This window comes from Rhinoderma darwinii, chromosome 13 (assembly GCF_050947455.1).
Source record: "Rhinoderma darwinii isolate aRhiDar2 chromosome 13, aRhiDar2.hap1, whole genome shotgun sequence".
NCBI lineage: Eukaryota > Metazoa > Chordata > Amphibia > Anura > Rhinodermatidae > Rhinoderma > Rhinoderma darwinii.
The window spans coordinates 53,434,429-53,460,689 of record NC_134699.1 but is presented as its reverse complement, the minus strand read 5'-3'; the positions used below and the strand labels follow the sequence as shown (position 1 = coordinate 53,460,689).

Below are 26,261 nucleotides of genomic sequence, written 5' to 3'. Positions count from 1 at the left end.
TGACACCCACTTCCGGCGGAAGACTGGCTGAGCGTTCCGTCGCAGCGTCGGATGTGGGTGGTGCTTGCCAGTCATTGACGCCCAGAGGCTCCGGCGTTCACAAGCTCAGTATTGATAGTGCAGGAGCTGGGTGTAAAGCGCGGAGCGGGACTGGACGGTTGTTGCTGGGGAGGGCGGGTTTGTTGCTGGGGAGGGCGGGGTCCCGGTTTGAAGTTTAAAGGTCACAGGAAACTCCACGTGCTTTTAAAGAGGTGAGTGTGTGTAATGGTTTGTTGCAGATGAGGGGTGTATAGCGGTATGAGGAAGAGACCCGTGATGGCTGCTGGTTAGCATGCGATGTGTGGTGGTCATGTGCAGTGTCCAGCTTTTTAAAGGGCTCTTCCATCCATCAACACTTATCACCGCTTCGTATTATAGTGAGTGCCCACGGCTGTTTTCGTACCTCTCATAGATTTGCATGGAGCAGCGGTGCACGTTTGGCAACCGCTACATCCGACTCCTTCCCACCATGGACTGTAGTCGCCTGTTTTAGGTGGGGATTGTACCCTATTTGATCTAATGTTTATCACCTTTACCATAAATGTACCTGACTGGAAAACTTAAAGGGGTTGTCTGATTTTTATATAATTGTCATACAATTTTCCTCGTGCTTTTGAAGATCTCTGCTTGTTGTTGTTCAGTAAGAACATTCATTATTTACTTCCAGTGCATAAAGTTCTGTCCATGGTCATGTGATGGACACACAGGTGCGGGGATCGTTACAAGACACCGCTCTGATACGCGTAGTAAAGGTCGTTTTACACAGCCGACTATTGGGCAAACCATCATTCATAGAAAGCTCATTGCTGATAATAGTCCTGTGTAAACTGGTCGTATTGTGTTTTTTTTTTTTTTTTTTCAAAGTACATTTATTATGGTTGTCGGCAGCACATCTCTATGTGTAAACAGGGAGACGCGCTGCAACATGATGATGATGATGATGTATGGGGACGAGCGATCAGAGTAATGAGCGCTTGTGACTGGAGCAAACAAGCGCCGATCTGCGCTTGGTGCACCGGCCAAAATTGGCCAGTGTGAGAGGACCTTAACTGCAACGAGTTGTGCATGTGTGTCCGTCACATGATCACGGACAGAATTTTATCCACTGGAGGTAAACAATGAATGTTCCTACTACATAACGGCAAGCCGAGATCTTGAAAATAATATAACTTAGGCCAGATTCACTCGAACGATGAGTCCGGTCACAGAATTGGTGAATAGGTGAAGTTCCGCAGCACGGCCGCTATGCGATTTACGGAGACCATTGCATCTGGTACTGTGCAATGACATCCGGTTCCCGCAGGCAGCCGCAGCAGCTGATCAGTAATGTCTGGGACGGCAAAATCCATTCCATAGATCTGAATGGGCCGGTGTCTGTGGCATTTGCATGGGTTTCTGAAAGCCCGATTCAGATAAATGGGACAGTCACAAAAATTTCTGTCACAAATTTGCCACATGTGAACATACCCTAAGGGTATGAACACACAGTGTAAACACTGCAGATTTTCCGCAACCGATTCATTGCGGAAAATCCGCAGCGTATTACAGTAGCAGCAGTGTGGGTGAGATTTCAACAAATCTCGTCCCCGCACAGCGGAAAAAAGCCACAGAAAAAAACGCATATAAATTGAGCTGCGGTGCGGTTACTTCAACCGCAGCATGTTAATTAATTCTGCCGATACATAGGTTGAAAAAAGACACAGGTCCATCAGGTTCAACCATTCTCAATAAATTACCCGTCATTCATTGCTTGATTAGTTATAACCTTCAATGCCATTCATCAGTAAATAAGCATCTAGCCTTTTTTTTAAATGCTGACACAGTATCTGCCATCACTACCTCTTGGGGTAGGGCTTTCCATACCTTGACCATTCTAACTGTAATCGACACGTACAGAGATGAAAAAAAAATGGCAGCCCCCATAGAGAAGTAAAAGAATGAAAAAAGTAAAAAGTACAACACAAAAACACAAATAAATAAAATGTATTTTAATATCATACTAAAAGTAATATTATATAAAAATAAATAAATTTCCGTGACCTTCCCTTTAACCAATTCTTCACCCACTTGCACACACATTCCCCCAGTCCCTGTGTCTGTAGCTTCAGAACAAGACTGTTGTGTGGAACAGTATCAAAATCTTTTGCAAAATCCAAATAAATCACATCAGCCGCATGACCAACATCCAGATTTGCACTGACCTCCTCATAGAACCCGAGCATGTTGGTGAGGCACGACCTGTTTTTCATGAATCCAGGCTGGTTATCAGTTATTAGACTTTTCTCCGCTATATACTTTTGTAGTTCATCTCTTAGAATAGCCTCAAATACTGAATACCACAGATATCAGACTTACCGGATGGTAGTTACTCGTTTCCACCTTTTTGCCCTTCCTAAATATTGGTACAACATCAGCCGTCCTCCGATCCTGTGGCACTGATCCTGTTACAAGAGTCTGATACGCAACTCTTCTGTTGCGGGTTTACCCGTTGAATTCAATGGGCTGCTTTAACCTGCAACAAACCACTGTGTTGCGATATTTGCATCAGAATCACATCGATTACGCCGCAAAAATCGCAAGTAAGAAAAAAAAAAAATAGTTATACTTACCCAGAATTCCCTGCTTCTCCAGTCCGGCCTCCCTGGATTATGTTGCAGGCCATGTGACCACTGCAGCCAATCACAGGCTGCAGCGTCACATGGGCCTGCCATGTCATCCAGGGAGACCGGAGCATACGTCAGAGGAGGGAGGGGGTTAGTATGTGCGATCATTTACGCAGTGGAATGTACGCCCGAAATAACGCACCAAAGTGGGATTTCGGACGGCAATCCCTGCAGTGTTCAGGTCGGATACGCTGCGCAGCTTAAAATAGGACAAGTCATTTTACGGGCTGCATTTGCGTTCCGGGCTTTTTAAAGTCAATGCACATCTTGTGTGTGCACGGTCGGTGATTGTGGACGGCCCGTGGATGACAATCCTCGGGCAGTTCGTGCCTTATTCACGAACCGTGCACACACCTATAGTCGTATGTATGAGGCCTAATGCTGCAGCTGCTGCAGAATCTCTTTTCTTGAATGTGTCAATAGAAAATAACCTATGAGATTAATAAAACATTTTTTGTTAATTATATTTTGTAAAAATATTTGGAAATATATATATATATTTTTTCCATGTACCTATATTAAAAAAAATAATAGTCCTAAAGTCTTGCACTTTTCACACTGACCACCGAGCCTCACAATAGACTGACCCTTCCTGTTCTGTAGAGATCATTTCTCAGCAGTCATCTCATTATCATCACAGGCAGGATTACAATGACCGGTAACACCTCTATATAGATAACACAGGATCCACCATTCATAATAGACTGATCCTTCCTGTTCTGTAGAGATCACTTCTCAGCATTCATCTCATTATCATCACAGGCAGGATTACAATGACAGGTAACACCTCTATATAGATAACACAGGATCCACCATTCATAATAGACTGACCTTTCCTGTTCTGTAGAGATCACTTCTCAGTATCATCACAGGCTGGATTACACTGACAGGTAACACCTCTATATAGATAACACATGATCCACCATTCACAATAGACTGACCCTTCCTCTTCTGTAGAGATCACTTCTCAGCAGTCATCTCATTATCATCACAGGCAGGATTACACTGACAGGTAACACCTCTATATGGATAACACAGGATCAACCATTCATAACAGACTGACCCTTCCTGTTCTGTAGAGATCACTTCTCAGCAGTCTTCTCATTATCATCACAGGCAGGATTACAATGACAGGTAACACCTCTATATGGATAACACAGGATCAACCATTCATAACAGACTGACCCTTCCTGTTCTGTAGAGATCACTTCTCAGCAGTCTTCTCATTATCATCACAGGCAGGATTACACTGACAGGTAACACCTCTATATGGATAACACAGGATCCACCATTCATAACAGACTGATCCTTCCTGTTCTGTAGAGATCACTTCTCAGCAGTCATCTCATTATCATCACAGGCAGAATTACACTGACAGGTAACACCTATGTATAGATAACACAGAATATAAAAATAGATGATATAAAATATTACCTATCAGTATCTGGTTTTAATTTATAAAAAAAGAAAACATGGGTGATAGATTCAGAGAAAGAGAGTAGTACTTGTCAGTCAATCAGTGGTTGACACAAGAGAAGAATCTTCCTGCAAAAGTTGTGCCTACTGTATATAGCGCCATTCTCCTCTGTAACTGTCCGGCTCTGACATAAGAATGTGATGTTTATGCAAATATTTTTTACAAATGTGTCTAAAATATGTTTGTTTTTTATGTCGTCTTAATTTTTTCTTCTCGTTGTCAGAAGTGAAATGCTGTCAGCAAAGCGTAAGAGCAGTGTGGATCATGTCCTTCCTCGCGGACAGTGGCAACTGGATAATTCAGAGGTGCAATATGACAAAAAGCAAGAAGAGGAGCAGAGGGCTAAAAACTTAAAGACACTTGACGCTAAAAAACAAGATGTGGAGAAATTCTTGGAGGATTTGGTATTTGGTGGTGAGGATGAATTTGTGGACCGGCTTCTCTGTGATTCCAAGGTATTTTTATTTATTAGGTAAAGTTGTCTGAGGGTGCTGGATTATAATTCTATTTCAGTTCAAGAAATTCTTTAAATAGGGTTATCCGGATTCTTCCTAAATTTCCACCAAGAACGTTCTATGTTCTCGATAATAATAGCCTATTTTTTTTTTATTTTATTTTCCTACCCATTTTAAAATGCATTCGGGAGACCGGAAGTCTAGTTGCACAGCCTTCTTTGGTGATGGTACGACACTTCGTCACATGACTGGCCCCGCTGTAATCCATATACAAGCAGTAGTACAGCGAGTACATAGAGTACAGCGGGGCTGATCACATGATGAAGAGTCGTATCGTCATCAAGGAAGATTGTGCAACTAGCCTTCCGGTCCCCCGTCATCTATGATAATCTCAGGATCAGCGTGACGGGGACCGGAATGTATATTAGTGAGTGTATCACATGCTGCAGCGACTACACTGATAATCATTTTTGGTCCCCACATAACCCCCTTAACATGGCTGTATGAGGGCTTTTTTTTTTGGTATTTTTGCTGGATGCGTTGTAGTTCCCAATGCGATCCTTTTGGGGTTCATATAACTAATATGAATCGGTTAAAAAGAAATTTGGTGGGTGGGTGGGTGGGTGGGTGAAAAAGTTCCATCATTGTTTTTGTGGACTTTTTTTCGCACCTTCCCCGTGCAGTATAAATAACATTAGCTAGGCAATACCAAACATATACACCGATCAGCCATAATGTTAGCGCTACCTGCCTAGCATTATGTAGGTCGCCCCTGTGCACCAAAACCGCTCTGACGCGTCGTGGCGTGGGCTCCACAAGACCTCTGAAGGTGTCCTCTGCTATCTGGTACCAAGACGTTCTAGTTTTCATTGGTACCATTTTGCGATATATATTAAACGTTTTGTTTTTTTTATGATTATTTGGGATAATTTGATGTCATGGGTCATTACGGTTGAAGTAATTCCAATTGTGTACTTTTTTTTTTTTTTTTTCTAAAAAAGTTTTTTTTTTAATTCGATTAAAGTGGATTTTTTGTTTTATTTTTCTTTTACTCTTCTTTTAGATTTCTCAACTTTTTATTTAACTTTCTTTTTAAGTTTTATTCCCAGTAGGGGACTTGACCATGTGGTCGTTTAATCACTTACATAATACACTGCAATGCTTATGGCAGGGCTTACCAGGTATACACAGAAGAAAGAACTGAGAGCCTTCACTAGCCTCCCGGCTGTCATGGCAACCCATGGGTGCGTCGCATAGGTGCCAATTGGGAGGTCGTCATTGGCTGTGGTATCTAAGGGGTTAAATAGCCGGGATCGGAATTCTCTCCTGTCCCGACCTTTACAGCAGAGTGTCAGCTGTAAACTACAGCTGACACCCGCTGCGGATGGTGCGGACACCGTTAACTACACAGTGCTAGCACCGTAAATGTGTGGTGTATGTCTTCAAGGGGTTAATCTTAGGGCTGATCGGTGTATAGTTTACTTCTGTATTATAATTTATCATATGACCTGTTCATCTAAACCTGATAGGCAGTCTTTTAGGCCGTGCATAATGCGGGGCCTGATAGGCATATGCTGGTGGCAGTCTTAGGGACCTTTGTTAGATTGTTTGAAAACGTTACTGGAGACACCAATGGGTTAAAAGCAACGCACTACGTTTGTTCACCACCCTATATGCCGTAGCTGCTGTTTACGGCAGCATCTGAGTGGTTTAACGGCCTGGACTTTGCAGCGGGATGTCAGCTGCTAGTTACAGCGGGCTCCCGCAGCGGATGTGCCCGTGCCATCACCGCAACGTTCAGTAATAGTATGGTGGTTTGCGGGAATGACCCACTTACCGTGACATGCTTTTACGTCGCAGGGCGGGAAGGGGTTAAAAAGGTGACCACTAAGCACATGAGCAGGTCTTGTATGTAACAGTGTTTTACTTTTCTAGCATCGTTGTGTGTTTTATACCTCCTTTAGATCAGCGTTGATCCCAGCGAAGATCTTCTAGAGAGCGACTCTGAAAATGAAAGGGAAAATGACGCGGCCGTCCCTAGCAAGAAACCGGCTTGGGTTGATAAAGATGATGAGGTGGATGAAAGGTATGATGGCAAACTGGCCTTGTAAATACCGCTTGAGGACCAGACCATTTTTGGTCTTGAAATCCTGAAGAATTTTTTCATTTTTATTTTTTTTGCATTCTGGTGGTCATAACTTTTACTTTTAGGTGGACGTAGCTGTATAACTACTGTGTTGTTTGGAGAATAAGTTGTACTGTCTCTAGGTGCCATTTGGTACATATATATTCGCATTTAATTCATATTTTTATTTTTGGAAAAATGCTAAAAAAAGTTAATTGTTTGTTTTAACACTGTTATTATGTCTATATTATATTTTTTTGCCCCTTCGTGACCACCAATACGCCTTTTCACTGTGGTCACTAAAGGGGCCTTAGGCTAGTCTGCCGCCTATTCAAGGCAGGCTAGTCAAAATCCTGCTCTGTCACCCATCGATGACCTGCACATGCGATTGTGGGCTTACCAATGGACTACAATGGCAGCCGGGGGCCTAACAAAGGCCCCCAGAGCTGCCCCGGCTATATGCTTATTAGGCCGTGCCAGAGGCAGGTCCTAATAGATCGCCTGTCTGTTTTACACTGACCCGCAATAATGCTTTGGTATACTAAGTATCCCAAAGCATTATATCTGCGATCAAAACATCGCATAGTGAAGTCCACTAGTGGGACTAAAAAAATAAGTAATGTTAAATAAAAATGCACAGTAAAAAAAAAAAAAAAATCCACATATATGGTATCGCCGCGATCGTAATGACCCAAACAATAAAGTTAGCATGTAATTTAAACCGCAAGGTGAACTCCGCATTGCCCCATATAAAAGTTAATCAATAAGTCCCATGTACCACAAAATAGTACCAATGAAAACTGCGTCTCGTCCGGCAAAAAACAAGTCCTCGTATCACTACATTGACGGAAAAAAACCAAAATAATATACGTATGTGGTATCGTCGTAATCGCACCGACCCATAGAATAAAGGTAACGTGTTATTTACAGTCCCGCAAAAAAAAACCCTCATACAGCCATGTCGACGGAAAAATAAATAAATTATAGCTCTTTGAATGCGACGATGGAAAAACAAAAAAGTCATAATAAGCCAGTCACACTAAGGGGTTAATGTCTTGGGACTTATTTATTTAATGCTTTTGTGTTAAAGATTTATCTGACACTATCCACAGCAGGTGTGCCCCCCCTATCTTTAACCCTTGTAGGCCAAGGTCCGGTTTCTCAGATCTCCACCGTTATACAAACTATTCCGGCCATTGTCCCACTCCTAATTGTAGCGTATGCACAATCAGGGTTACGGGAATGCTTGTCATGATGTGGCTACTGCCTGCTGCCCATGACGAAAATAATCGTCGCAACACGTCAAACAGTTAAATGCCAGGTTTAGCGAATGCAGCGTCACTGTTATCTGATAGTAGGTACTTTAAATAAGGGATTCTGACAGATACTCGTAAAAGGGTCAAGACAATGGGTGCTCAGCAACACTGATCGGAGGAGAGACCATTTAATTACATTTTTCTCCTACTAATATACAGATGTTGCAGAGTTGAGTTGGTCATCTAAAACAACTCTCATGATATTTCAGTGTGTTTTACATAGGACTAAAGGGGTTCTCACAATTAATAAAATAAACCCTTCAAAAACGGATCCATCTAGATCTTCGTATATGCCATTTCTGAGGGTCTTTGAACGTAAGTGATTCTGACTGTTGCCTTCAAACTTTGTATTTGCAGCATTAAAATGACCCATCGCTACAGGAAACATGTGATGAAAAGTAAAGCTGAGAAGACGCTAAACAAGGAAAAGCTTCAAACCCGACTACAGCAAGAGTAGGTGGTTAGCTTGTTTGTCTTCTTTCAGCGGAGGATCATGGGTAGTGGGCTATATACTATAAGGCAGGGCACGGTACAAGACTTTCTTTCTATAAGCCTACCCGTTAGTTCTATATGATTGCTCTGTGTTGCTCTCCAGAAGTCACAATATGTTCCGCTCTCACTATAAAAGAGAATCCATCTTGACATTTCAAATGTTAGGGTCAGTTCACACGGCGGGTTTTGCATGGCGGGTCCCGCGCAAAATCTGGAATTATTCCTAATCTCGGCAGGAAGATGACTTCAATGGGAGGTGCGGGTGGAATCCGCCTGAAGATCGGGCAGAACGCTTCTTTTTCCTACTAGCTGAAAGAATCAGCTAGCGTGAAAAGGAAGAGTCCAACTCCCATTGAAATGAACGAGAGGCGGAACTCCGCCGTGTGAACAGGGCCTTACACTTCAATGAATCAAAGTTATTATAATAACAAATTAGTTAATCTGGTTTTTATTACTTTTCCTTCATCTGTAAGATTCCAGAAAGCAATGGGTGGAGTTCCATCTTGGGCTTCCAGAGATTCCAAGAAAAAACATTCCAAACAAGGTGAGCGAATAATAAGTGAGCCTGTACTTTTTTTTTATTTTTTTTATGCGTCATCTTCAGCACAGCGAGACCCCAAAACCTAGAAAAATAATTGGGCATCTTCACGTTACTACCAATAAGCTAATACCTCTATATTGCACCACTGCATAAAGACTTTATGGCGTCCATGTGGGATGCTCTTGGTTTTGCAATGTGGCATTGCGTTTAAGTGTCCCACTTCTACTTTACCATTCTGGAAACTTTCTTTTCTGTCCTCTATTATTTCCGCATATGGTAAGGGTCCTCTCACATGGTCCGACGTGGGCCGTGTAAAAGAGCGCCGATCGACGAAACGGCTCATTGATCGGCGCTCGTTTACACAGGGATAACGGCTGCATAAACGACACTATCAGCCGAAGAATGAGCGCCGATCAATGAGCTGTCTAGTTGATCGGCGCTCATTTACACGGCCCAGGTTGTAAGAGGAACCATAGATCGCTTCAGGAAAGGTTTACATGCTTTCTCAAGACAAATTTATATAAAGGGTCACCAGATTAATAAAAATACTAAATTTAACTATGAACCAGTCGGATCATCACAGGAGTCAAGACAGATTTTTTTCATTTATTTTTTGTTTTTGGGCCAAATTGTCCGTCCCTTTTTTTTTTTTTTTATTCCCTTACACTCTCGTCTCCTAAAGCTAAACTAGAGGTTCAATCACACAATGTAACTATATACTGTATGTGTGTCATTAGAGACTGACTTCATATTATTGCATTGATCATATTGGTTGAAGTGATGGCCATGTCTGTTTTTTGTGAGCTGTTCATTGTTACTGGAATATTATAACTATAGGACTGTGTAGGGACTACATACTATTTTTTTTTAACTGAGAAATCCGTTAAAATTGTTCACTTCGTAGAGAGCAAAACACTTCTCATATGACATTGGTTCAAATACAGAGATCTCATTAATACGTTGCTAAAAAGGGTGGGTTTCATATCCGACACGTCCGTGTCTGTGCTCTCTAGTAAAGTGGAGTGAAAGCTGTAGACAAATTAGGACCAGTGTATTGAGTCTAGGATCACTTTCCCCACAACTTCCAAGAATTAATGGGACAACCTCCCTTTTTTTTTTTTTTTTTTTTTTTTGGTATACACTGTATCCGTATGGGGTGACCTAGACTTCCACTAAGATGGTAAGGTTGGTTGATTCCCATACAACACGTTGCTATTGGCTTTCTAATGAGAAAAAGTACCTAGAGTTCTGAAATATTTTCTCTTGGTGGTGCCACACTTCACCTTCAAGCAAAATTCCCGTAAGTATGCAATAGTGGATGGGACAATATTAGTAGTCGTCTGAGTAGTCAACTACTGTAGCACCTTCTGGCAAATGAATTGTTAGGACTACATAATTTTCATGATGTACCTTTTGGCATCAACTAAAAATCTCTTTCGTAGATGAAGATGATGAAGACGACGATGAGGAGGACAGCGAAGATAACTTGTTAAGTAAAACTGGCAATTTTCTAGCAAAATCCACTTACCTACCAAAGGGTATTTTACAGGTAAGAAGCTTCCGATGTCAGCTGCACTCCTATCCGTAATAGTACCACGTTTTTGGGGCCCTTTTTACACAGGCCAATGATCAGCTAAATGAGCATTCATATGATCGCTCGTACCCAATCGTTGCTCGGTGTAAACAACGGTCAGTCAATCGGCAAGCCCTCGTTCATCGGCTGATTTGTATAGTTTGTGCAGCAAGAAATCTCATTGTCGGCAGCACATCTTCCTGCTACCGACATGATGGAGATGTATAGGGACGGCGATCGTAGTAGCGATCGCTCGTCCTCATACATTACAGATCACAGCTCCTTGTGAAAGGAGCAAACGAGCGCCGATCAACGAGCTGTCCCGTTGATTGTCCACTCGTTTTTACGACCCACGTTGGCCAGTGTAAATGGATCCTTCGGATCGGTGGGGGCTGAATCAACCATACCCCAATCGATCAGTAAGTGATAAAATATTCTAGTGGTATTCCTTTACTTGAATGATGGGAATAGTCCTTAAATGTGTTGGTCAAAGCATATCATTATTACAGTGTGGCTTAATATCAGTGAAAACACAAAAACCTGTATGCAAAAAGCATTTTTTTTTCCACGTTTATATTATAGATATCAAATATCACTATGAACACTACCCATTATTCAACTTCTTATATAGTATTTGGAATAGCAAAGATTGCTGTCAAACCTTCTTTTCTGTGGATTTGTAGATAAAAAGTTGCGTGAATGCCAATTATGAGAGGCCATCGAAAGCTCCACTCACTACAGTCCAGTTCCACCCGTTGGCTCAAGTTGTTATGACCGCAGGATTTGATCGTTCGGTATCGCTATTTCAGGTTTGTTGTGTTTTTTTTTTCTTTTTAAAAGTGACCCGCCTTAGTGAGTAGTTTTGTTTCTAAACTTAAAGTAGAACTCTACTTTAATCTATCATCTGAGAAATCAGTATAGGCAAGTCAGAAGAGGTAGGTGAGCTCCGGCCATCACTGGTTCCCACAAACATTACTATCGATTTCAGTTGGTGTTCGCTTAGTAAGGTGTTGGGCCGCTAGAATTCTTAAGCAGTGCTGAATAGGTTCAGACCCTTGGTTGTAGAAATCTACACTGTCTGAGCTCATGGAAACCCACCAATGATATCTTCAATAATAAAGGGGTAGCACCGAGAAGCAAAGTGATAATTAACCAATTTGCGCACCACGACGTACGTCTGGGTGCGGGAGGTAATGTTTAGAGCGTGCTCACCCGCTGATCCCGCTCCGTACGCAGCAGGTGTCAGCTGTGTTTTACAGCTGACACCCGGGACTAACAGCCAGGAACAGAGATCGCGATGTTCCTGGCCGTTTAACCACTTAGATACTGCGATCAAGCACGATTGCAGCATTTATGATGGTAGAAAGGGGGTACGTCCCTTTCACAGCTCATCAGTCCCCCCACAATGCGATCAGGGGGCACCAATGGTTATCATGGCATACCAGGGGCCTAATGAGGGCCCCAGGGCTGCCTTTCTTCATCTCCTGTTAAGACGTGTCTCTGGCAGGGCTTAACAGGAGCCTGTAAAAATGACAATGTACTGCAATACATTAGTTTTGCAGTGTATTGTACTAACGATCGCTGGTTCAAGTCCCCTAGGGGGACTAATGAAATGTGTGTAAAAAAAAAAAGTTATAACGTTTTTAGTAGTGTAAAAAAAAATTAAAAGTTAAAAACAAAACTTTTCCTCAAGTAATTTAAAAATTATACAAAATTGGTATCGCTAAAGTCCGAACTATTACACTATAGCGTTATTTAACACGCATGGTGAACACCGTAAAAAGAAAAATATATAAAACAGAATCGCTGTTTTGGTCACTTCTTATACCACAAAAAAATGAAATAAAAAGTGATCAAAAAGCCTCATGTGTATGCAAATACCATGGTCCCTGCTAAGCCTGGATTCTGTATGTGCAGGGACCATGGTATTGTACATAGCAGTGGGGATGCAGACTGAAGGCAGTGACATGGAAGCTAGTGGAGGGCCAACGATAGGAAAGACAGACAATGCATTATGGGGCTTGTAGTAAACCCCTTCTATAGTGCCATCACGTGTGCCTCCACTGAATCTCTCCCATTCTGCGGGGCATGGAGAAGGGACATGGATACAGGAAAGGACCATAGAAGGTATATTTTGTTTCAAGTTCTAGGCTTCGTACAGTTCCATTTATACATGTTCGGCAGCTTTTGGGAGCAAAGTGTGTCTTGGGACGAACCCCTTAAGTGTTTTCGTGTTGTATGTAAATGAAGCTTAAAGAGGTGCAACCCTTAGAAGCTTTACTTACATAAAACTGCTCCGGTGGAGCATACGGCTTCATATCGGCTGAATCCTCCGCTCGGGACCCCATCTGTTAGCCAGAGTGGAGAGCCGCTGCATGGTCGCACATTCATTTATTCACAGCTTACCCTATTTAAAACAGCAGGGTAAATGCTCAGAGTTTTAGCAGATCGCCAGAGCGGCTTTGCCTTGGGGATATTAAATTGGCATGAATATAATGTAAATGGTCTAGAGTAACACAGGACTGATGGCAGATATTTACTTTTGGTATGAAAAATGATCCACAAGGTTTGACTTAAGCTTAAGGGGGTTATGTGGGGACCAAAAATGATCATCAGTGTAGTCCCTGCAGTATGCGATACTCTCACTAATATACATTCCGCTCCCCCGTCGCGCTGATCCTGAGATTTTCATAGATTTTTATATCGCTGGCGGGGTACCGGAAGTCTAGTTGCACAGTCTACTTTGATGACGATACGACTCTTCGTCATGTGACCGGCCCCGCTGTACTCTATGTATTACTGCGCCTGCTTGTACATAGAGTACAGCGGGGCCGGTCACTTGACGAAGAATCGTATCGTCATCAAAGTAGACTGTGCAACTAGACTTCCGGCAGCTCTATGAAAATCGTAGAATCAGCACGACGGGGGACCGGAATGTATATTAGCGAGTGTATCACATACTATATTAGAATTGTCTAATATATTTTGGGTAACAATTCCTTACATTTTCAAGATCTCTGCATGTAAAACGGATAGATTCTTAGTTATTTGCAATGGAAAAAAGAAGTCCTGGTATATGCTGAACACACAAGTGAAGGACTTGTTACATTGGTTATCAGCTGTGTGATCATCACATGACCAGGACAGATGTTCATCCAGTTGAAGTACATGAGAAAAGCTTTCCATTCAATGACTACGAACGGAGATCTTGAAAATCCTGATTCATTTGATACACAAAGGATATTGTATGCTGCTCTTCATTACACGACGAATACGCTTTATTGGCTTTTGCCGGAACTCATTGCTTAGTCTATATCATACTTCTCTTAGTTCATCTTTCCTTGTGGTTTCTCGTAGGTTGATGGCAAAATAAATCCAAAGATACAGAGCATTTATTTAGAAAATTTTCCCGTTTTTAAAGCTCAGTTCAGTGCCGATGGAGAACAGGTGATTGCCACAGGACTGCGGCATAGAATATTCTATGTGTACGACATGATGAGTGGAAACATTATTCCGGTTCCCAGGATAAGAGGTGGGTCATTCTCCCATGTTAAAGGCTATACGCAGATTTTTATAGGCTCGGTGTATCTCAAATGAAAGGCTAAGCCACTTTACAAATGGCCTTCATTAAAATCTCCTACCATTTTGTGTCTGCAACTATTATACTAGACCTATGCGTCTCCGTGGTAACAGACTACAAACAAAGTGGGTGTAGTCTGTTCGTGCAGTCAGACTCCCATCTATTCCCCCAGGGGCAGATGGAGCGATCTATGACTGCCGGATCAAACGACACAGGGATTGTTTCTAGTCTGTAAACAGGGAGACGCACAGGAAACCCAAAATGTTAGAAAATAATGTCTATTGGAGAAAATTGATTCCGTTTTTATTTCTCATTGGAGCAAAAATAAAAATGTTTATGAAGGTGGACATGTATTTATGGATTACTTTAAGTAATTCAATGGGAGAAGGCTGCTACATGTGTATCAATGAAGGGGAAGTGGCGTTCGTACAAGCGCTGCACCCCCTTCAAAACGGCTGATCGGCGGGGGGTCCCGGGAGTCAGACCGCGAATGATCAGTTATTGATGGTCTATCCTGAGGATAGGCCATCAAGTTTTAGAAATTGGAAAACCCTTTTAACTTTTTTGTATATTATTATTATTTTAGGCTTGGAGGAAAAGCGCATTAAGAAATTTGAAGTGTCTCCGGATGGGTCTTTCCTGTTGCTCAATGGATCTTCTGGCTACTTACATATGCTTTCCATGAAGGTAAAATTGAATTGGCACCAGAACACAAATCAAAGCGACCTAAAAAAAAATTCTATGCTATTGGTCGACTGGGTTATGGCACAAGACACTGTTACTATGTTTTTCAAACGACCGCTAACTTCCTAGCGAAGTAAACATACTTGGTATCGCCTCGTCCGTAAAAGTCTTACAAAATAAAATGTCATGTTCTTTAATCCGCCGTTCGAACGCCGTAGGAATAAAATATTCATGTTTTTATGTTTTTCTCCTTGCTTCCACAAAAAAAAATGGAATAAAAAGTGATCAAAAAATTGTACGTACCCCAAAATTGTACCAATAAAAACGACAGCTCGCGCCGCACCATCGACGGAAAAGTAAAAAAGCTATAACGCAACTTTTTTAACAAGTAGTTTTTACTTTAAAAGTAGTACAACATAACAGAAACGATATCAATTTAATAAGGTTTTTAATGCCGTTTTTAATGCTTTAACAATGAAACCCAAAAAACAATAGAGGAATCAGGTTTTTTTCCCCACTATCACCCAGTTTAACAGTGCTTTATATGGTACATTAAATTGTAACTAAACGTTTGAGGATCTTCTGACATGTCAGAGTGACACGTCATAAGTTTTGATTGGTGGGGGTCTGAGCACAGAGACCCCCACCAATCGCTAAAACGAAGCGACAGAAGTGCTCGCGTGAGCGCTCAGCCGCAACGTTTCTATTCGACTTTTTCGGGATAGCCGATGTATCGGAGTACAGGCTCATAGACATTCTATCGAGCCCGTACTCCAATACATTGATTTCCGGAAAAAGCCGAACAGATACGAAGCTTCTGAGCGATCACACAAGACCTTCTGCCGCTTCGTTTTAGCGATCGTTGAGGGTCTCAGTGCTCGGACCCCCACCAATCCAAACTTCTGACAGGTCACTAGGACATGTCAGAAGTTTGTCAAGCGTTTAGTTACCCTTTGAATAGTGACATTAAAAAGTACAACTTGTTCCACAAAAAGCAATGTGGCCATGTCGACTAAAAAATATAAAAGTTATGGCGTTTGGAACGCAGGCAGGAAAAAACAAAAATGAAAAATGGCTGTCATACATGCTTGCCAAATACAATGGGCCCTGGCATTCAGTCAAGATGGCCAATGCTGCCAACGACTGTTCAATGCTTTTATGTTTCCAATAAGGTGGGATTGGGATGGCCTGGGAAGTTATTGTCCAAAGATGAAAATGTCCGTTTATTCTGAAATTTATATACAATACAAGAATTTGTGAAATTCATATATAGAATTTTTTTTTTTTTCTTGTATAAGACCAAGGAGCTTATTGGAAGTATGAAGATGAATGCAGAATGTAAACAAGCCGTGTTTTCTCCAGACAACAGTAAAATCTTCTCAACTTCTGGTAATGGGTTTGCAAATTCGATGACGGTGTATGTTTTGACTTGAAAGCAGCTTTGTAAATGGTCTTCATTAAAAATATCCTCTGATTTGTGTATACAGCCCCTATGCAGACATGTGTCTTCATGATTACAGATTACAAACAATCCCTGTGTAGTCTGATCCTGCAGTCATAATCCATAATCTGTCCCCCTAATTTTTGCTTGCCTAACAAATGTATGTTCGTAAGACCCAACCAGATTCAATCCCATTCATAAAGTGCACAGCATTCACTCTGACCATTCCTGTTTATTGGACTTCCCCCTTACTAGAGTTTGACTACTCTAACTGTAAAGAACCCTTTCCTGTATAGATGTCTGAAATGTTTTTCCACTTGCAATGGGTTTCCCCTGGTCCTATGTAGAGTCCTTGGCGAGAACAGATTATGTGCTAGTTCTTAGTGTTGACCACACATATACTTAGACATATTAATAAGATCACCTCGAAGGCGTTTTCTTTCCAAGTTGAACAAGCCCAATTTCTCTAGCCTTTCATTAGGTGCATCTATCAATGTATATCTTCTATGTATTATGCGTTGAAGTGTCTCCTCACTCATGTACCTGCTTTGCTCCTTTCAGGTGATGGTGATGTGTATGTTTGGGATGTAAAAAGCAGGAGGTGTCTGAACCGGTTTGTAGATGATGGAAGTTTATGTGGAGTTTCTCTTGCTCTATCGAAGGATGGCCGATATGTGTCTTGTGGGTAAGTGTACTGCCGGCAGGACTCTCGCTATTCAGACGTCATGTGATTGTATATTGATCTCACAGTGAGGCTTAGGTAAGGCTGGCCGATTTTTAATTGAATGAATTTGATCAATTCGCTCTTCCAATGCGCCACAGCTCTGAGCCTTGGAAAATGGAATTGAGCCCTGTCCCCACGGCAGGGGCTTCTCATCTGCCACCACTGGCCCCTGTGCTGCAGCCACCGCCATCAATTACCTATAGGTGTGACTGTCCCAAGGGCAAGCAGAGGCAGTAATACCGTACCACTGGGCTGTAGTATTTTATGTCATTGGTAATGAGCGGCTGTGTGTGACGTATAATACTACTGCCCCTCGGTCCCAGCTTTCCTGTGCTCTGTATACCAGACCTGCATTTACTGCACGCCAGCTGCCTCTACTTAAAGGGAATGTGTTGCCAGCAAAACATGTATTTTTTTTTTTAGTTAAACATTTAGTGTGTAGGTGATTAAACATTGTTCAAATTTTTTTTATTTTTTTCACGAGTCAGGAAATATTAAAAAATTAGATTCTAATTTATAATATTTCCCATTGCTGGTCACTAGATGGAGCTATTCCCAAAATTGCAGCATTGCATGTGGTAAAGCAACCACATTGCTTTTTGCTGCAAAATTGGGAAAAAAGCACTCGCTCTAGTGAGCTCTGAGAATCCCCCCCTCCTTTATCCTGGCTCGTGTCGGGATAAACGAGGGGATTGAACGGTCTAACCTCCTACACTGTGTGTCGCCATTTTTTGAGCTAACACACAGTGTAGAAGGTTTACATACAGTAGTAAACACACACAAACACGAACATACATAGAAATCTCTTACCTGCTCCTGCCGCCGCGGCTCCCTCCGGCCCGTCCGCTCCGTCTGCTGCCGCTGGTCTAAGTGCACAAGTCCGGAAGCCGCGACCGGAAGTAGTAATCTTACTGTCCGGCCGCGACTTCCGGTCCACAGGAAAATGGCGCCGGACGGCGCGCATTTCAAATTGGACTGTGTGGGAGCGGCGCATGCGCCGTTCCCACACAGACGGCGTACACAGAAGTGGATGGGACGGGCCCCGTTCGCAGTCCCTATGGGACTGTGGCTGACGTATTCCATGTCTGTATGTGTCGTTAATCGACACATACAGAAATGGAAAAAAAAATGGCAGCCCCCATAGGGAAGAAAAAGTGAAAAAATAGAAAAAAGTAACACACAAACACACAAATAAATAAAAACGTTTTTAATAAAACACTAACATAAAACTGACATGAAAAAAAAAATTTTGGTGACACTGTTCCTTTAAGCTTGGGCGCCGACAGTCACATCCATAAGTAATTGATTGAGGGCGGCGACAGTCGAGAGGGCAGGGGCGGTGGCAGTCGAGAGGGCAGGGGCGGTGGCGGTCGAGAGGGCAGGGGCGGTGGCGGTCGAGAGGGCAGGGGCGGCGGCAGTCGATGGGGCCAGGGGCGGCGGCAGTCGATAGGGCCAGGGGCGGCGTCAGTCGATAGGGCCAGGGGCGGCGGCAGTCGAGAGGGCCAGGGGCGGCGGCAGTCGAGAGGGCCAGGGGCGGCGGCAGTCGAGAGGGCCAGGGGCGGCGGCAGTCGAGAGGGCCAGGGGCGGCGGCAGTCGAGGGGCCAGGGGCGGCGGCAGTCGAGGGGCCAGGGGCGGCGGCAGTCGAGGGGCCAGGGGCGGCGGCAGTCGAGGGGGCAGTGCCGGCGGCAGTCGAGGGGGCAGTGCCGGCGGCAGTGGAGAGGACAGGAGTGGTGGCAATAGTAACTGTTCCAGTGCTCTTTTCCGCTATTATGAGCGAGGTAACGGCTCATTATACAAGCTGTTTGTGCGTCGGTGTAAATGTGGAAAATTATGTCAATGTATAGTGTGTACATAGGTATGATATTTAATTGTATGTGTAATGAGTGTGTGCGTCTAAGTAGCTGTGTGCATGTGTGTGTTTGTAGGTAGTGAATGTGTGCGTGCGCAGGTATATATATAGTGTGTGTGTGTGTGTGTGTGTGTGTGTGTGGTAAATGGGAAGTTGTATGCATGTTTGTCTATGTGGTGAGTATGTGTTCATACATCTGGGCATACCTTTTGGTAATGAGTGTGCCTGTTGTAGTGTACTCGTTCCAGTGTGTACATGGTAAGTGTGTATCCATGCATGTAGTAAGTATTCATGCCTGTATGTAGTGTGTGCCTGTGTGTAGTGTACTCGTTCCAGTGTGTACATGGTAAGTGTGTATCCATGCATGTAGTAAGTATTCATGCCTGTATGTAGTGTGTGCCTGTGTGTAGTGTACTCGTTCCAGTGTGTACATGGTAAGTGTGTATCCATGCATGTAGTAAGTATTCATGCCTGTATGTAGTGAGTGTGCCTGCAGTTATGTAGGGCACCATGAACGGTTTGGGTGCAGTCACACACGGCAGATTTTGATGCAGAAATTTCTACAAACGAAAATCCGTTCCTTTCGTCTGAACAGGGCTTACAGAAATCCATGCGCTCACTGCAGAAACAACCCCATTCAGATGAATACAACGCATTTTCAGTCAAATTCATTTCTGCTACAAAATCTGCTGTGTGTGAATCCACCCTAAATACGGCCGTTTCCAGTCAATGTGCGGTGATCCTGGTGAGATATTATTTTTAGACCGAATCGCCCAGCCCTATGTCTTGGTATGTTCTATAGTTAATTTAGCAAGAAAAAAATAATGGAGATTATAATGAAAAAGAGTCTATAAAAATGTTTAAATTTTTTGAAAATGGCTCTTTTTGTTACATTGGTGGACACAGATCGTGCGCATATGCTGTTGGCACTAAAGATTCTAAATTGTAACACCTACTACAGGATATACCCTGCACCCAGACACTGCCCATAGGAGGCAGCACATCTGATTAGGTAGCAGTAGTAGAGTCTCTAACATTTTTTTATGTTAATTTATTTTTTTTTAATTTTAATTTTTTTAATCCATTTTAACTCGGAAACAGGATTGACATAATCTCCCTATTGTCCCCTCCAAGGTGGGTGCAAGGTGTCATCTCTTCATTACTATTAATGAAACTGTGGCCTACGGCGGCTAGGCATTGCAGTCACGTGATGTGAGATTGGGTTAGTGGGTATGTCATGAAAGCCCTTTCCCCTTAGTTTTGACTAAAGTCCATTGCTCAGGCCGCAACAACTTAGTTCTTCATTTCATATTTTTGGATCAGTTTCGTAATTGACACATTTATGTTTCAGGTCAAACTCTGGCGTTGTGAACGTTTATAATTATGGCGACTGTCTGCAGAGCTCGGCACCAAAACCTCTTAAATCTGTAATGAACCTAGTAACGACCGCGTCATCGCAAGTTTTCAATTCTTGTACGGAAATCCTGGCGGTCGCCTCCAATACCACAGATGATGCTGTTAAACTGGTATGGGGCTTTTTCTTTTTACACTCTGTGTGTTGCATTACTTGATAAAGTGGATATGGGACAATGATTACTACTTAAAGGGAACCTGTCACGTGGAAGAAACAGTCTTATCTGTGGACATCATGTGATAGAGCAGGAGGAGCGGAGCAGATTAATAAAGAGTTTTGTGGGGAAAGATTCGGTATAACTTGTAATTTATTGATCTAATCCTCTGCTCGATCTGGGCCTAGGAGTGCAGTGGGCGGACCTAATCAGATAAAGCTGTCGATCATTAAGTAGGACCGCCCACTGTACTCTTTAAGTCCAGAATGAGCAGAGGGTTAGATGAATAAATTACTAGTTATACTGAATCTTTTCCCATAAAACTATATATCAATCTGCTCAGCTCCTCCTGCTCTATTGATGCCACAGGCCAGACTGAAATTTCGACACGACAGATTTCCTTTAAGGATGTCTGTGAACAGCTTATCTCCAGGGCACCCTTTTATCAAAAAGGTATTGTCCAAAGCGGAGAACCCATTTTAACACTACAGATGGTCCTTTTATTTACTCCCATTTGGTAAAGGTTGGCTATTAGTTTTCCTTTTATAAAAAAACATTTCAATAAATAATTTCACATAAACTGTTTAAAAATGAATTTGGTTGATCGGGACTTTCTATTCATGGTTTATCTAGGCTAGATGTCCAACTCTAGTGGGGGGTCCGACTCTCACCAATGAGCAAAACAAAGTGGCCTTTGTTCCGCAGTCTCTTTGTTTTTTCAAGCACAGCACCCTACATACGACTGAGGCTAGTACTATAGCTTAGCCCACTCAAGTGAGTGGGTCTGAGCTGCAGTACCAGACACAGCCACACTCTTATGTACAGTGCTGTACTTTAAAGGGGACCTGTCACCTCAAAAAACGGCAGCTGACATCTTAGTTAGATTGCAGGCGCCTCACCGTTTCTGCCGCTTCTTATTTTTTTTTCTAGGCCCCACCGTTGCTGAGACATCAGTGCCGTTAGTTTTGTTGCTCGATATGCAAAGGAGGCCTTTGACTTTCAAGTGGGCGATTACCCCATATCAAGTGACCGGTGTTACCCGCCCACTTGTCAGTCACAGGCCTTATTTGCATATTGGGCACCAAAACTAACGCCACTGATCTCTCCGCAGCGGCGGGGGCTAAAAGAAAAAAAGAAAAAGCGGCAGAATCTGTGAGGCGCCTGCAATCTAAAGGAGATGTCGGCTGCAGTTTTTTGGGCAGGCGACCGGTCCTCTTTAATCAATGATGGGTCACATCACTCCAGCATTCTGGTCTCTCAGTTCTGCTGATGGGGTGTCCCGTGTGTGGAACCCTCACCTTTCATACACTGATGATCCAACCTTTTTAACTTTTTTTTTTTCGTCGTCTTTGAATAGAAATGAAACCCATAAATAACTTCTTACCATTGTTTCCTCAGGTTCATATTCCTTCATTTACAGTTTTTTCAAACTTTCCGGTACAAGGCAAAAAGAAAAGAATTCACTTTGCACGAGCAATGGATTTTTCTCCTCATAGCGGCTTCTTTTCAATTTCAAACAACAAAGGTGAAGCTTTACTGTACAGGTGAGTAGTCCTTAATGCTTGTGGTTAAGGTCCCGACACCGCAGGAAAATATAATACCGGAAATATTAACTTTTATACTTCTTGTTGCTTTTCATAGGTTAAAACATTACTCTGATTTCTAATAAAGGAGAATGACCGGTAAGCGACTACACTAGATTACGCTTTTATGTTATGTTTTGACCCTTTGGTAACGCAATTGTTTTAAAAGCAGTGATGAATCAGGGAAACATACACTCCTAATATTAATATGTGATATTAAATACATTGTAATCATAGTGGATTGTGCATTGATCTAAAGCGTGCATTGTCTTTAAAGGGGTTTTTCCACTAAGAGCATGGATCCCCTATACACGTGTTAGGTGATAAGTGTATGATCACTGGGACCCCCACCGATCACTAGAACAGGGTCCCAAGCACTCCGTTCCTGCATGATCGCCTCAGGAGGAGTCCCATAGACATTGAACGGAACGGCAGGGCGCATTCGTGACCACCGCACCATTCAAGCTCGCAGTGAGGAGGAACAAGTGATCGGTGGAGGTCCCAGCACTGGAGACCCCAGCCGTGACTTGAGATAAGGAATTTTAGAAAGTGCTTTTATTTGTTACAACTGTTTAAAAAAACAACACAGATCTATCAAGTTTAACTCGTCTTGGTCAATTATATATCATTTATTTATAGATTGTAACTTTTAAAACCATTTGTCACTAAATAAGCATTTAGACTTTTTTGAATGCTATCATCTGCCATTACAACCTTCTAGAGTAGGACATTCCATAGTTTAACTGCTCTAACTGTAAAGAACCCTTTTCTATATTGGTATTTTAATTGCCTTTCCCCCACACCTAGTGAATGTCCCCAGGTCCTTTGTAAAGTCCATGCTGCCAACTTATCTAGGTCTTTCTGTAATATTTTACAATTTGGCTTATTTTTAAGTCTACTATAGTTTTTGTATCTTTAGCAAAAACTGACCCTTTACTTTCAATCTCATCCGCAAGGGCCTAACCCGGTTTCTTGTGGTACCCCACTGCTGAGTTCAGTTCATTTTGAGTCTGTACCATTAACGACAACTTTGTAGCCAATTCTTTCCCACGGGCATGCATGTGCCCCCCCCCCCACATCTGTAGCTTTAGAATAAGACTGTTGTGTAGTACAATAGCAAATGCTTTTACAAAATCCAAAAATATCACCAGTCTCATGACAAACATCCAGATGTTCATTTACCTCCTCATAGAAACCGAGCATGTTGGTTAGGCATTGACCACAATTCATGCTGGTTATTAGATTTTTACTGCTATATACTTTTTGCAGTTCATCTCTTATACCTTCAACTATTTTACATACCAGAGATGTCGAACTCTAAGATGAGATGGTCTGTCCGTTACCGAGCTTAATTCGCTAAATACCTGTGGATGATTCACGTCTGGACCAGGAGCTCTATCAATATTGGCTCAGCTGTACTTCCTCCTGTGTTAAGTTAATAACGTTCGGTGGAGAACCTCGATTTCTGTCCCGCTGAATATCTGGCACACACAGCTCGTCCCTAAAAATTGATGGCCTATTCTCAGGAATTTGAACTTTAGCAACCAGTGCCAGGCAGCTGCTGCCAAGGCAAATAAAATCATGGGATGCATCAAATGAGGTATAATTTCTAATGACTAGAACATAGTTTTGCCTCCATATAAATCACTAGTCAGACCACACATGTAAGGCCTCATGCACACGAACGTAAAAACGGCCGAAATTACGGGCCCATAGACTTCTATTGGCCACGGGTACCTCCCCGTTTGCTTTCGGGAAGGTGCCCGTGCCGTTGAAAAATATGGAACATGTCCTATTTCAGGCCGTAATTACGGCACGGGCAGGCACATAGAAGTCTATGGGTTTCCTGTAATTACGGGCGACTACGTGTGTGCACCCGTAATTACGGGAGCGTTGCTAGGCGACGTCAGGGGATACTCACTGTCCAGTGTGCTGAAAGAGTTAACTGATCGGCAGTAACTTTCAGCACCCGGGACAGTGACTGCCGCTGGAGTTAATAGTATTAAAAATTAACTTACCTGCTTCTTCCTCCAGTCCGGCCTCCCGGGATGACGTTTCACCCCATGTGACTGCTGTAGCCAATCACAGGTCAATCACAGGCTGCAGCGGTCACATGGACTGCCGCATCATCCACGGAGGTCGGACTGGATGTCAAAAGAGGGACGCGTCACCAAGACAACTGCCGGGGTATGTATGAACTTCTTTTACTTACAATCGCTGCATTCCGCTGCGGAAACTCTGCCCAAATTGGCTGCCCCTTCTCCCTATCCACCACTCATAGAGAGAAGGGGCTGCCGATTAGTGCAATGCAATTTTGCAGAGAAAATGGGTCCGTAAATACGGGTTGAATACGTGTGACAAAGGACCCGTATTTACGCCGGTATTTACGGGAGGAAAAAAATACGTTTGTGTGCATGAGGCCTTACTTTGTGTACAGTTTTGTATAAGGACATAGCTGTAATAGAAGGGGAGAGGCCGAAGGTAATTAAGGGAATGGGAGTGGAAGAAAGGTTATCAGCCGAGTGGTTATTCAGTTTGGAAAAAGACGGCTTAGGGGCGATTCAATTACAATGTACAAATATGTAATTTCAACGGTACAGAGATCTTTCTAATGATCTTTTTACACCTAGGCCTGTAACTAGGACAAGGGGGCGTCCTCTACGTCTGGAGGTGAAAAGGTTTCACCATCATCACAGACGGAGATTCTTTACTGTAAGAGCAGTGAAACTATGGGACTCTCTGCAACAGGACGTTGTGAATAATTAAACACGTTCACGAGGGGCCCGGATACTTTGCTTGAAACATATAATATTATAAGTTATATTTATAGATTACTGGTGATGGGTCGTTGAGCCAGGGATTTATTCTGATGGTCTTATTTGGAGTTAGGAAGAATTTATTTTTCTCCTCATATGGGCAATTGGCATCTTCTTCGTAGGGGGTTTTGCCTTCCTCTGGATTAGCACGGTAGGAATATAGGTTGGACTTGATGGACCTGTTTCTTTTTTTTTTTTCAACTATGTAACTAACCTGCGGGCCTTATTATAATCGGGCCATTCTTTTTACAGTTGTCCCGTCACATACACAAGTGATGTCTAGTTTAAGCCCCTTCTATGCAGGCATTTTCTACACCACTGATAAAAAAAAAATGCAGCATTTAAAGGGGCACATTTATTTATTCTGGGAACTTATTTGGTGATTCGTTTTGTTTGTGATATTTTTTTTTTTCTCATTTACTTTCTTTATGGCAGTTTTTATTTCAAGTTTTGTGCTGTTTTTATATTTGACTTTTTCATGAATGGAAGTCCATGCACAATGGTTATACTGATCATATGCATTACAGATAGCTTGGCTGTAACTGAAACTCCCATAGACTTGAATGGCTGCAGACATACAAAGCCACCTGTCCATTCAGTCTCAGCCCGAAGCTGTCTTACTTGGCGGAACGATGGGGGCTGAAACTTTATATATATATATATATATATATATAATTAGCTATGTAATTTTGTGTACAGTAGTGACATCTAGTGGTCGTGCTTCAGTATTCAGAACTGGAGAATAAATAGGGTGTAAGTACTACTCAGACTTATGCTACTGTCATAAAATTACCAATACATTGTATATATGTATGTGTGTGTGTGTGTATATATGTATGTGTGTGTATATATGTGTATGTATATGTGTGTATATATATATATGTATATGTATATATATATATATATCTATCTCTCCTAAGCTTAAAGGTAATCTTTTTGTGCTATTTTTTTTTTCTTCTAGGACGGATGTGGTTTGCTGGGAAGTGGAAGATGACTCATCTACGTTCTGAGTAAAGTCGCCTCATTCATGCAGGAATGCCTTTTGTAACATAATGTCACAATACTTTTCTCATCTAAGGACTCTCCAAAATAAATATTTTTAGTTGTAATATTTGTATTGTTACTTTGTCAGCATGAATGTTATAAGTTAAAACAACATCTATTGATTAAATATATATCGTTCTCCTATATTTAGTTTAAAAATCTGCAAGAAGTACCTATGCTTTAACCCCTGTGACCAATCTGTCTTAGGCTTTAACCCCTTAGGCCTCATGCACACTTCCATCACCGTTTTCCACGGATCCGTGTGTCCGTGATTGAAACCATGTGCTTCCC

The 26,261-nt window shown here is 42.4% G+C and overlaps 1 protein-coding gene across 3 annotated transcripts; it reads left to right on the top strand.

Moving 5' to 3' along the window:
* Window positions 1–34: 34 nt before the first annotated feature.
* Window positions 35–26,035, top strand: UTP18 (UTP18 small subunit processome component). Of its 3 annotated transcripts, none has more exons than XM_075846147.1 (15): window positions 35–251; window positions 4,403–4,634; window positions 6,599–6,720; window positions 8,433–8,528; window positions 9,041–9,111; window positions 10,551–10,657; window positions 11,365–11,490; window positions 14,039–14,213; window positions 14,848–14,948; window positions 16,244–16,334; window positions 16,948–17,071; window positions 20,311–20,485; window positions 21,926–22,071; window positions 22,169–22,209; window positions 25,888–26,035. In XM_075846147.1, exons 2-14 carry the CDS (start codon window positions 4,410–4,412, stop codon window positions 22,191–22,193), a joined length of 1,584 nt encoding a protein of 527 aa, XP_075702262.1. In that variant the 5' UTR covers window positions 35–251; window positions 4,403–4,409; the 3' UTR covers window positions 22,194–22,209; window positions 25,888–26,035. The 3 variants fall into 3 exon arrangements, with proteins under 3 accessions (XP_075702262.1, XP_075702264.1, XP_075702263.1); XM_075846149.1 differs by lacking the exon at window positions 35–251 and adding an exon at window positions 273–416; XM_075846148.1 differs by lacking the exon at window positions 35–251 and adding an exon at window positions 437–532.
* Window positions 26,036–26,261: the final 226 nt, after the last annotated feature.

What these genes read in the sequence shown, in the direction of transcription:
- UTP18 (XM_075846147.1), top strand. Translation starts at nt 4,410, where the DNA reads ATGCTGTCAGCAAAGCGTAAGAGCAGTGTGGATCATGTCCTTCCTCGC. An exon ending in GTTCGGTATCGCTATTTCAG is followed by an intron (nt 11,491 to 14,038) that starts GTTTGTTGTGTT and finishes GGTTTCTCGTAG; the next exon opens with GTTGATGGCAAAATAAATCC. An exon ending in CAGATGATGCTGTTAAACTG is followed by an intron (nt 20,486 to 21,925) that starts GTATGGGGCTTT and finishes TTGTTTCCTCAG; the next exon opens with GTTCATATTCCTTCATTTAC.